We start from the raw sequence: 11,478 nt of genomic DNA on the forward strand, positions 1-11,478 counted from the left end.
CCCGTGGATTGCCGGTCATAGGACTACCAGCCCAGTCAGCATCAGAGAAGGCCGAGATCTCATAAGACGGCGCACGCTGGAGAAGCAAACCATGAGATGCAGTGAGACATATGTATCGCAGAATGCGCTTCACAGCTGACCAATGGGATGTCGTGGGCGCATGAAGAAACTGACAGACACGATTGACTGCATAAGAGACGTCCGGTCTGGTGATAGTAAGATACTGCAGGCCTCCAACAAGACTGCGGTACTCAGTGGCATCATCAGAGGAGAGAGGGTCTCCATCAAAAGCAGACAACCGATCAGTGGCAGACATAGGAGTAGCGACAGGTTTACACTGCAGCATACCAGCACGACGCAGCAAATCCAGAGCGTACTTCTTCTGAGTAAGAGTGACTCCAGCAGAAGACCGTGACACCTCCAGACCAAGAAAGAAGTGCAGAGCACCGAGATCCTTAACAGCAAAATCACCACTCAATCCAGCCACAAGACGATCTGCCGCAGCATCTGAGGAACTGATGAGAATAATGTCATCAACATAGACCAGTAAATACATCGTAACCTCAGGGCGTTGAAGAAGGAACAGTGATGTGTCAGCAGTAGAAGGATTGAACCCAAGTGCTCGCAAAACCGAACCAAGACGTGCATGCCAGGCACGGGGAGCCTGCTTAAGACCATAGAGCGCCTTAAAAAGACGACAAAGATGATTAGGATGTGCAGGATCCACAAACCCTGGTGGCTGACGCATATAAACCTCCTCCTCCAGAACTCTTTGCAAAAAAGCGTTCTGCACATCAAGCTGACGGAGAAACCATCCTCGAGTAACAGCAAGGGATAGTAGCAGACGAATGGTAGTAGGCTTGATAACTGGACTGAGCGTGTCTTCATAGTCAAGACCATACCTCTGTTTGAAGCCCTTAGCCACTAACCTTGCCTTGTAGCGCTCAATGGAGCCATCAGCATGCCGTTTAACTTTAAACACCCACTTAGAGTCAATGATATTGACCCCAGACACTGGAGGAACAAGCTGCCAGGTGTCATTCTTCATCAATGCTTGAAGCTCCTGTTCCATCGCGGCACGCCAGTGGGGAATGCCTAGTGCAGCCTGAAAGTGGCGAGGCTCAGTAGTGGGATCCACAGCAGCATGAGCCATGCACGCGGCGAGCCACGCAACAGTCCCATCGGTCCGGATCTTAGGCTGAAAGACACCGGTCTGACTGCGCGTGCGATGTCGAGGAGCATCAGGTTGTGGTGTCGACGCGGGGATGACGCAGGCGACGAAGAAAGCGACCTCGAGTCGCTAGGGCTCACGCCGGAGCCACTGGGCGTCGGAGAGGCGGGCGGTGTGGCGCCCGACACGGCCATGTCGCCCAGGCCCACGCCGGAGCCACTGAGCGCTGAAGGAGCAGGCGAGTCGGGGATGGCCGGCCCATCGGGAGCCGAAATCGGCCCAGGCGAGCCTGGCGTGGCTGGCCCAGGAGCAACCTCCGGCGAGGCCAGCTCGGACGACTCCCACGAGGCGGGCAAGGGCGACTCGCGCGGAGCGGGTTCGGGCGATGCCCTTGAGGCAGCCGTGGGCGCAGCTCTTGCGGGTTGCGGTGTGCCGCCCGATATGCATGCCCCATGCACGCGATCGTCCTCCGGACACGTCGGTGCTTGTTCTTCAAGGAGCTCGAGACGAGCACCACGGCCAACACCTGCATCATGGTTAGGGAGCAACACAGGAGCATATGCAACATCCACAAATTGATCAGGCATAGGTGTGGTAGAAGAAGCGTCTGGCATAAGAGTGATAGAGTTATTCGGAAGTGCACGAAAGGGAAACACATTCTCATCAAAAACAACGTCACGAGAAATGTAAACGCGATTGGTGGGAACATGTAGGCATTTGTACCCTTTGTGAAGGGAACTATACCCAAGAAAAACGCACTTTTTCGACCGAAACTCTAGCTTATGTTTATTATATGGACGCAAATGAGGCCAACAGGCACACCCGAAGACTTTGAGAAAGGTGTAGTCTGGGATTTCATTGAGCAAGAGTTCAAGAGGGGTTTTTATATTCAGTAGTCGTGAAGGAAGCCTATTGATCAAAAAACAGGCAGTGGAGAAAGCATCACTCCAGAACCTAAAAGGCACGGAGGCATGAGCTAACAAAGTGATGCCAGTTTCTACAAGGTGACGATGCTTACGTTCGGCAGTCCCATTCTGCTGATGCGTATGGGGGCAAGACACACGGTGTGTAATCCCAAGCTTGTTAAAGAACGAGTTGAGGTTGTGGTATTCACCCCCCCAGTCGCTTTGGACATGAATAATTTTCTGGCGAAGGAGACGCTCAACATGTGCTTGGAACTGGATAAACACATCAAACACATCAGATTTTTTCTTAATAAGATAGAGCCAGGTAAACCGACTGTAAGCATCAATGAAACTGACATAATAATTATGGCCACTAACAGACGTTTGGGCATGACCCCACACATCAGAAAAAATAAGCTCAAGAGGATGTTTCACAACACGACTAGACTCTGAAAACGGAAGTTGGTGACTCTTGCCCTGCTGACAGGCATCACAAATAGTTTCAGCAGTTTTATTTGACACAACTGGTAGCTCATGACGATGCAACACATGACGAACTATGGGAGCGGCAGGATGACCAAGTCGCGCGTGCCAATGTGTAGGCGAGACACGAACACCACTGAACGCCTGAGGGGAAAACTGCATGGGAGGTGCGGTTGGCGCGTCAAGTGCATACAAGCCACGACGAAGACGACCGCTAAGCAGAACGGCCCTCGTGTCCTGATCCTTGATAAAGAAACGAAAAGGGTGAAATTCAGCAAGGACATTATTGTCACGAGTAAGTTGTGGAACAGACAACAAACTATGCGAAGCAGTGGGAATACGAAGGATGTTAGACAAATGCAGTTTTTGTGAATTGTGTGCAAGAAGGGATGCCTGACCAACATGGGAGATGCGCATACCTGCTTCGTTGGCGGTGTGCACCTGATCATGACCGCGATATGGCTCCTGGACCGAGAGCTTGCTCATGTCGTTGGTGAGGTGGTTGGTAGCTCCCGTGTCCATGTTCCAGGAGGGATCAATCGAGTAGGATGGAGTACGCCCGTGCTCATGACGCACCACCGCAGCAGCCGCCTGTTTTTCATTCCCCTTGCCATTGTTGCCGAGGCCAAGGAAATCTTTCTTGTAGCGGCGATGACAGCGAGAAGCTACGTGGCGCTCAATCCCACATAGCTGGCACGCCTGCTGAGCACCACAACTGGGGCAGCAAGCCACCGGCCGTGAACCTCCTGTGATGGACGGCGCGGCGCCCCGTGGGGGCTGAGATGTGCCCGTCGGCTTGGCAGGGAGCGACGGCTTCTGCGATTTTCCACGGGTTGCGGCGTTAGCAGAGGCAAAACTCGGAGTAGATCGACGCGCTTTGATGCGCTGTTCGCGGCCAAGGAGCCGCGCATACAGTTCCCGCGGCGGGAGAGGCGCCTCGCGCCCATGGACGTTCTCAATGAGATTGTCATAGTCATCATCGAGGCCATTGAGCACATGAGTGGTGAAGTCCTCATCTCCAAGGGGCTGACCAACGGAGGCCAGCGTGTCTGCAAGTCCTGACATCTTGTTGAAGTACTCCGTGATGGTGAGGCCTCCAAGCTTGGTCTCCCCCAACTCAGTGCGGATAGAGTGAGCACGCGCCTGAGACTGAGAGGCAAAACTGCTGTGAAGTGCAGACCAAGCCTCCCGGGATGTCGCGGCGAAGATGACAAGCGACGACACGCTCGGACTCAGCGAGGACTGGATGGCCGAGAGTATCGCCTGGTCTTGAGCCACCCACACATGATGAGCCGGGTGATACGGCGGCGGACACGGGATAGAGCCATCAACATAGCCCTCCAAGTAGCGACTCCGTAGGAGAGGTAGCACCTGCGCCCGCCAGGACAAGTAGTTGTCCGGTGTAAGCTTTATCGGAAGAAGATGCGAGAAGTAGAACGGCGATGGTGCCGGAGCATAACCCGCATGGGGACCCATGTTCTGCACATCATGGGGAGCGAGGGCCAAGGACGCCTCGTAGCCAGGACCGGAAGGAGCATCAACCGGACCAGGCGTGGCCACCGAAGACACGGCGGGCGCGGCGCCGTAGGCCGCGCCATAGGGTGACGGTGCCATCTGTGACGACGGAGGCATCGGCCAGGGAGAAGGCATCGGTGGCGCGGCGCCGTACCACGGAGCGTAGGTCGGGGTAGTGCCATAGTAGGGCGGAGGGGCTCCGTAGGATTGGGGAGCCGCCCCGTAGGCGGGCGGTGCAGCGCCGCGAGAGGGTGGCGGCGCGAAGGCGAAGGTCGAGGGCGAGGCGCCACCAGTGGCGATCGGCGGCTGGGGCGGGTTCGGCCTGCCCTGCTCCTGCCCGCCCTGCCCGCCCTGCAGATGGCTTTCGGCAGGCAGCGACGGCTGCCGCCAAGCCGTGGCTAGCGGGGGGGATGCGAGGAAGGGCGACGAGGGAGCGACGGGTGCGCCAGCAGGGGAGGAAGCCGAGGCGGCAGCGGAGTGCGCGGAAGCCATCGGGCTAGGCGGCGGCGGCAGCGATCGGCGGCGGCGGCGCAAGGGGTGCAGCGGAAGACTGGAACCCTAGTCTGATACCATGTAAAACTAGAATATTGAGGCAACTGCACGACACCCTTGGGGGTGCGGCTATCTCATTATATATAAGTACCAAAGGGTACAAGTACAAGTACAACACGTATACACAAGTCTACGTATCCATATACAGTCTAACACTCCCCTCCGCCAGCGACCTCGGTCGTCGGTGGTGAGGGAGGTCGCCAGATCCACGCGTGTGGATCGTTTTTACTTTCTCGTAGTTTTAGATTTTTAGGCTGTTCATCGTCTTTGTTTCGGCGGCGACGATGACAGCGCTGAATAAAGATTCTTCGGATCCTTCCCTGACAAGGCCATTGGTCATATGGTTGGGGATGAATTTGGAAACCAGTCTGTTCAAGCAAGGATGGCGTGGCGGCGGCGGCATCCTCGTGGTGGACCTGTGTCCTCGGGCTCCGCCGTTGTGACGGCGTTTGCTCCAGCGTCGGCGCGGAGCTTGGGAGGTAGTCCAGGAGCGGATGCAGATTGTGGTCTGCATCGTCGACATCTGGAAGACGGAGCATGTGTTGGGCTCGTGGTTGGTGGATGGCAGATATGGTTTCCTCCTTCGGCGTTTTAGTCGTGCTGGGTTGCCAGATCTGGAGTTCGATGGCGTGTCCGGAGTGTTGCCCCGGTCTGATTCGTTCAGCGGTAAGGGTTTCACTTTTGGTGAGCCATCTTGGAGGTCCGTAAAGCTGCATATCAGCGATGGAGCCGCGTCGAGCTCGGGTCAGGAGGTGCTTCGTCATTCTTTTCTTCGGTGGCTGCTGTGGTGGTGCCGAAGGCAGATGACGAGCGTTGGTGTCAAGCTCAGAGATGTTCTGTTATCTTTTCAGTTTTGTCATGTCGGTCTTTATGTGACTTGTACTTTGTTTTTTATGATATGAATGAGACACGTATTACCATGAAAAAAAAGCGGCTCCCATGCCCCCACTGACAGTGTAACCGTCCTTCCTCCCAAAGCGTACATTTGACCTGTGTTGAGTGGACGCACAACGCTGTCATGCTGGCCATACTGGTAGTATCTAGCCGGTATCACGCAGTCAGGACAAGCAAACATGTCGATGTGGCAAGCAATTATGTAAAAAAGAAATAGAGGGTTATAGTAACATAGATAAATGCCATGTTATGCTATTATTTATCATGTAAGGCAATAAATAAGATCGTCTATGATACTAATATATGATACTATGCATTATTAAGATATGATACCCCCCACTATAGATGATATTAGTATATGATACTCCCCACTATGAGTAGCCTCATGACGGGATCAATTATACAGAGTACTCCCTCATATCCATATTAATTGTCACCCGTTTAGTACAGTACTAAGTTAGCAACAATTATATATATATATATATATATATATATATATATATATATATATATATATATATATATATATATGGATTTGATTTTAAGACGAGCTCGACGTGCAGTTCATGGCTCGATCGAATAAATCTTTGTTTTAGGAGAGAAAGGCGAACGACTTGCGTCATTCATTGACTACAGAAGAAGTCATTGTTTGAGACAAAGAGAAAAACATCAAATTATTCAAATTGTTGGCCACCACGAGGACCCAAAGCTTAGCTTCATTCTTCAAAACAAATCTTCTGTTGTTTCGTACTCTACTACTGAATAAATTGTCTTGTGTTGTAATAGTATGCTCTTGTGCAGTACGAGGGGGCGGTGAAGGTGGACGGGAGAGGGCAGACCATCTGGGACACTTTCGCGCACACCTTCGGTATGTACTTTACTTTCATGTAATGTACGTATAATTCTCTCATATTACTTCCTCCGTTTCATAGTGTACTCCATATAGATTTTTTGAAAAGTCAAATGTTGCAAACTTTGATGAAGTTTATAGAAAAACTATTTAAATGTACAATATTGAATATATAAAATATAAAAGTACATGTCATGTTCGACCTAACGAGATACTCCCTCCGTCCAAAATAAGTGTTTTAAGTCTTAGCCTTAGTACAACTTTGTACTAGAATTAGTATAAAATTGAGACACTTATTTTAAAACGAAGAGAGTATATTTTGCACCCTAAATGTAAATGTTTTTCTCTACAAACTTGATGAAAGTTTGTAAGTTTGACTTTCTTAAAAATCTGCATATGCACTGCATTGCGAAGGAGCACTATGTGCCTACGTGCAGCCACGTGGATTGCCAAGAACTGATAAGGCGCAATTTACCGTCGCAACATGCACCGCCGCACTAGGATACACGTCACTGACTGGATAAGCTAGACGTCAACTCACAGTCGAGTCACAAACATGACATGCCTGGGCCGGCCTGACCTTCAGCGCCGTGTAACTTCTTTCCTTGGGCGCAAAAATGCTTTACCACCACGTAAAAGGAGCTCCCATCTCTGTCAAGGAATGTTGGAACGCCTCAGCGCGTAAGTCCAATCATTGGGTCGTCTTCGCAGTTCACACTCATATCGCGGCACTAACTGGTAGCCTGCCTTTCCCCACCGAGTCTAAGCTAGCTCTGACCGTAAGTGCCCCCGAAGCTACGCCTTGTACGATGATATATGCTCAGGAAGGTGCTTAAAAAAATAAAATAAAATTTTCTGAAGCATCGATGTCTATTTCTATAGAAGAGACGTTTAGTTAAGCGTTTAAAAACCTGATTTGTTTCTTTAAGCATCCCCTAAGCACCTTACATTGTATAAGGCCTTGGTGTTCCTTGTTTGTTGCAATGCTTCTTTTTTCTTAAAAAGAGTGGATATGTAGTGGCGCAAAGCAAATCACAGGACCACAAAATCGGCAAATGCATTGTGCATGCGCGCCCTGATTGATGTACATGTCCCACCTACCCCTTCTGCACTCACCAGATTTATACTACATCAACAAGGCAGCACTAATCTAGCCATGCTCTGTTTAGGTCAGTTTGATGATGTACTATCTGATAAGGTGAAATTGTGGGTAAGGATTAACTGAGGTCGCTGCATTAGGCAGCCATCACAATTAGTTGGAGCCTGTTGAGACTCGAAAACTCTGACTGATTCCACAAGACACACCCCTAACGCAGAGGTGTTTCTGCTTTTTTCCTCCCTTCTCTCTCTGTGCAGGAAAGATCACTGACTTCAGCAACGCGGACGTCGCGGTGGATCAGTACCACCGTTTCGAGGTGAGCACTACGATCTACTACCACTCAACACCGAGTGATCTGCTTACACACGTGGCAGTAGTTGTTCTGTAGCATAGGAAGAGGTCTTGAGCATCTCGATGGCTTTGGGAATGATGGTTGTTTCTTGTCTGTCAGGAGGACATACAGCTGATGGCGGACATGGGGATGGACGCGTACCGCTTCTCCATCGCCTGGGCGAGGATCCTCCCAAGTAGGCCGCCCATCTCCACCTCAAATCACCAGATTTGTCCGTGATCTCACTCAGACCGCTCTCTGCCCTGACATGTGCAAACGTTCTCTGTGTGTGTCTTTTTCAGATGGCGTTGGTCAGGTCAACCAGGCCGGCATCGACCACTACAACAGACTCATCAACGCACTGCTCGCTAAAGGTGATTGCAATCGCAACACGTACCTATCGGTATCCTTAAATCATCACTGACATGTGAAATTCATACACAATCTTGCAGGAATCCAGCCATATGTGACCCTGTACCACTGGGACCTCCCCCAGGCCCTGGAGGACAAGTACAACGGGTGGCTCGACAGGCAGATTGTGTGAGCACACGCCACCCTATCTCTTAACCTGCAACTCTTCTTGCAACATAACCAACGGTAGATTCACGGCTTACAGTAAGGGCATGATTTCTCCATGGTAAAAGCAAATGGTTAAAAACGCAGGGATGACTTTGCGGAGTACGCCGAGACGTGCTTCGCGGCGTTCGGGGGCCGGGTGAAGCACTGGATCACGGTGAACGAGCCGCACACGGTGGCCATCCAGGGCTACGACGCCGGGCTGCAGGCGCCCGGCCGCTGCTCCGTGCTGCTCCACCTCTACTGCAAGTCAGGCAACTCCGGCACCGAGCCCTACATCGTCGCCCACAACTTCATCCTCGCCCACGCCGCCGTCTCCCAATTGTACAGGACCAAGTACAAGGTGATCGTGCGCGCAACCATCCCCATACACGATGCGGATTCATATCCTGATCACGTCCATTGTCACACTGCTGGAAACTGCTGCAGGCGGCGCAGAACGGGGAGCTCGGCATGGCGTTCGACGTGATGTGGTACGAGCCCATGTCGGGCGCGGCGATCGACGTCGAGGCGACTAAGCGGGCGCAGGAGTTCCAGCTGGGGTGGTTCGCGGACCCCTTCTTCTTCGGCGACTACCCGGCCACCATGAGGAAGCGGGTCGGGGAGAGGCTGCCCAGGTTCACGGCGGAGGAGGCCGCGCTCGTCAAGGGGGCGCTCGACTTCGTGGGCATCAACCACTACACCACCTACTACACCAGGCACAACGACACCGATATCATCGTCCGCCTGCTCAACGACACCCTCGCAGACACCGGCACCATCAGCCTGCGTCAGTCACCTCTCTCAACCCCCCTCAAGTTTCTACTCTTATCAGTGTTAGAAATGAGAATGTTGATGGTTTTTGGCGATTTGCAGCATTCAAGAACGGCAGAGCGATTGGGGATAGGGTGAGTCCGGCATGCACACATTATCTTCAAGATTATCGTTCTAGTAAACTGTAAAACTGTATGTGATTGAAGTTGAACTGAAGAGTGATGCTACTATGTAGGCGAACTCGATATGGCTGTACATTGTGCCCAGAGGGATGAGGAGCCTGATGAACTATGTCAAGAACAGGTACAATAGCCCACCAATCTACATCACCGAAAATGGTAAGGGCGCGATGGACCTGGATAATGCTCCTGCGGCCAAATAGACATGAGATTCAGAGGTCTGACGGGTGTGCCATTAATGCTGATGCTGGTGCAGGGATGGATGACAGCAACAGCCCCTTCATTGCCCTCAAGGACGCCCTCAAGGACACCAAGCGGATCAAGTACCACAACGACTACCTCACCAATCTGGCTGACTCCATAAAGTACAACTTCTGGATTTGTGCCAATTTTCATATTGCCATGGCTGCATTTGAAGCAAAAAAAGTGTACGGTTTGCGTGATGTTTTAGGAAGTCTTACGTGTTTTGGTGTGATGGTTGATGCAGGGAGGATGGGTGCGACGTGCGCGGCTACTTCGCGTGGTCGCTGCTGGACAACTGGGAGTGGGCGGCCGGGTACACGTCCAGGTTCGGGCTCTACTTCGTGGACTACAACGATAAGCTCAAGAGATACCCCAAGAGCTCCGTGCAGTGGTTCAAGAGCCTCCTCAGCTCCAGTTGAGATCGAGCTACTAGCACTTTGCTAGGTCATTTTTTTTTTGAAACAAGCTTGCTAGGTCATTCGTTTGTGCTCGTGTGCATGGTGTGACTGCATGTATTGTCATCGTGTCTGTTGCTGCCAGTATGTGTTAGGATGATATATATACACGTCTGGGGATTCAGAGTTAGAAGGTGTTGTCTTCATGGATTGTATAGCTTCTACCTGTGTTCCTTGGGCGTTTTCTTCGGGATATATACACACACAAAGGCAGACTTATACCAATGGAAATATTAATGTATACACACCGTGTCCGGTGGGTTTCCTGGTAGTGCTGAACTCGCTTTCCCTTCTTTCCTGTCTCCTATAAATATCTGAACTGTATTTCCGTTACAAGTAACGTAAAGGGGGATATCCTGGTTCAAAAAAAAAAAGTATACACACACATCTGTCCTCGAACGGGAGGCACAAGCGGCGGGTGGTCGGCTGTTGCTCCTCCGCACGCGCTGCTGGTTCACAGGGGCGGAGGGAGGGCGGTTGTCTTGGTGGCTGGGGGTGTGGGCGTCTGTGTGCCGGCTCGGTGTTTTTTTTTTTTTTTTGAAACGGAGGTAAAAGATTTGCCTCATATATTAAATAAGGAGATGAGAGTTTGTTACAACACACACCCCAGAATACGGCATGACAATTATTCTCGCAATAGAAAAGACCTTAACTTCTTTGCCCCGGCGGTGATCCAAAGATTTGCCTCGTCGATGATGGTGTTGAGTAGAGTTGGCGGAGGCTTGCTCTTATGCCGGAACACTCTTGCGTTTCTCTCATTTTAAATGACCCACGACACAAGCATGGTGATCGAGGCCTTCTCTTTTCGGTTGGTGGTGCCCACGGCGCTCATGCTCGCCCACCATGTCTTGACTGAGTCGAAGGAGCTCCACGCCGACGTGTCCATGTCGTGTATGAGAAATTTCTGAATAACCAAATTCCAAAGCCTCAACGTGAAGCGGCATCTGAAGAATAGATGTGTTCCACATTCTTGCACTCCCCTGCACAAGGGGCAAGGGCCACAATTTGGCCAACCCCGCTTAGCCAGTCTATCGGCGGTCCAAATTCTATCTTGCAGTGCGAGTCAAGCAAAGAACTTGACCTTCGGTGGGGCCCAAGGCTTCCAAACCATTTGGTCCATGGGGGAGAGGACCAAACCCAAAAATTGTGCCCTGTAAGCAGAGGCCACAGAGTAATGCCCAGAGTCCGAGTGTTTCCATACTATGTCGTCCTCAGCAAGCTCATCAAGATGCACCTCATGCAGAAGCATCCAAAGGGTGAAGAATTGTGCTACGTGTTCGGTGGAAACAACCGCAGGTGGCCTGATTTTAGGTGTGGCGGCCCTGGGTGTGGCACGCTCGGTTGCCGGTTAGACGGCAGGTCATCGTCGATGGGTGCGGCTCAATCAACTCCAGATCTTGCGATGGCCATGGGGCGGTGCTGTGCTACGAGGTGCTACGAACGCACGTCACGGCTGATGTGCGCACGGTATG

General features: G+C 51.6%; 1 protein-coding gene across 2 annotated transcripts in view; it reads left to right on the plus strand.

Moving 5' to 3' along the window:
* LOC119291226 (beta-glucosidase 6) overlaps window positions 1–10,249 on the plus strand; it is a 12,821-nt gene extending 2,572 nt beyond the window's left edge. For both annotated transcript variants that reach the window (XM_037569946.1, XM_037569948.1), the window contains exons 2-12: window positions 6,322–6,388; window positions 7,727–7,785; window positions 7,921–7,996; window positions 8,103–8,174; window positions 8,253–8,340; window positions 8,464–8,719; window positions 8,806–9,145; window positions 9,232–9,263; window positions 9,365–9,467; window positions 9,565–9,673; window positions 9,796–10,249. In XM_037569946.1, the coding sequence (XP_037425843.1) occupies window positions 6,322–6,388; window positions 7,727–7,785; window positions 7,921–7,996; window positions 8,103–8,174; window positions 8,253–8,340; window positions 8,464–8,719; window positions 8,806–9,145; window positions 9,232–9,263; window positions 9,365–9,467; window positions 9,565–9,673; window positions 9,796–9,970 (1,377 nt within the window). In that variant the 3' untranslated portion in view covers window positions 9,971–10,249. The remainder of the gene's footprint in view (window positions 1–6,321; window positions 6,389–7,726; window positions 7,786–7,920; window positions 7,997–8,102; window positions 8,175–8,252; window positions 8,341–8,463; window positions 8,720–8,805; window positions 9,146–9,231; window positions 9,264–9,364; window positions 9,468–9,564; window positions 9,674–9,795) is intronic.
* The last annotated feature ends 1,229 nt before the right edge of the window (window positions 10,250–11,478 follow it).

Source organism: Triticum dicoccoides, chromosome 4B (assembly GCF_002162155.2).
Source record: "Triticum dicoccoides isolate Atlit2015 ecotype Zavitan chromosome 4B, WEW_v2.0, whole genome shotgun sequence".
Classification (NCBI taxonomy): domain Eukaryota; kingdom Viridiplantae; phylum Streptophyta; class Magnoliopsida; order Poales; family Poaceae; genus Triticum; species Triticum dicoccoides.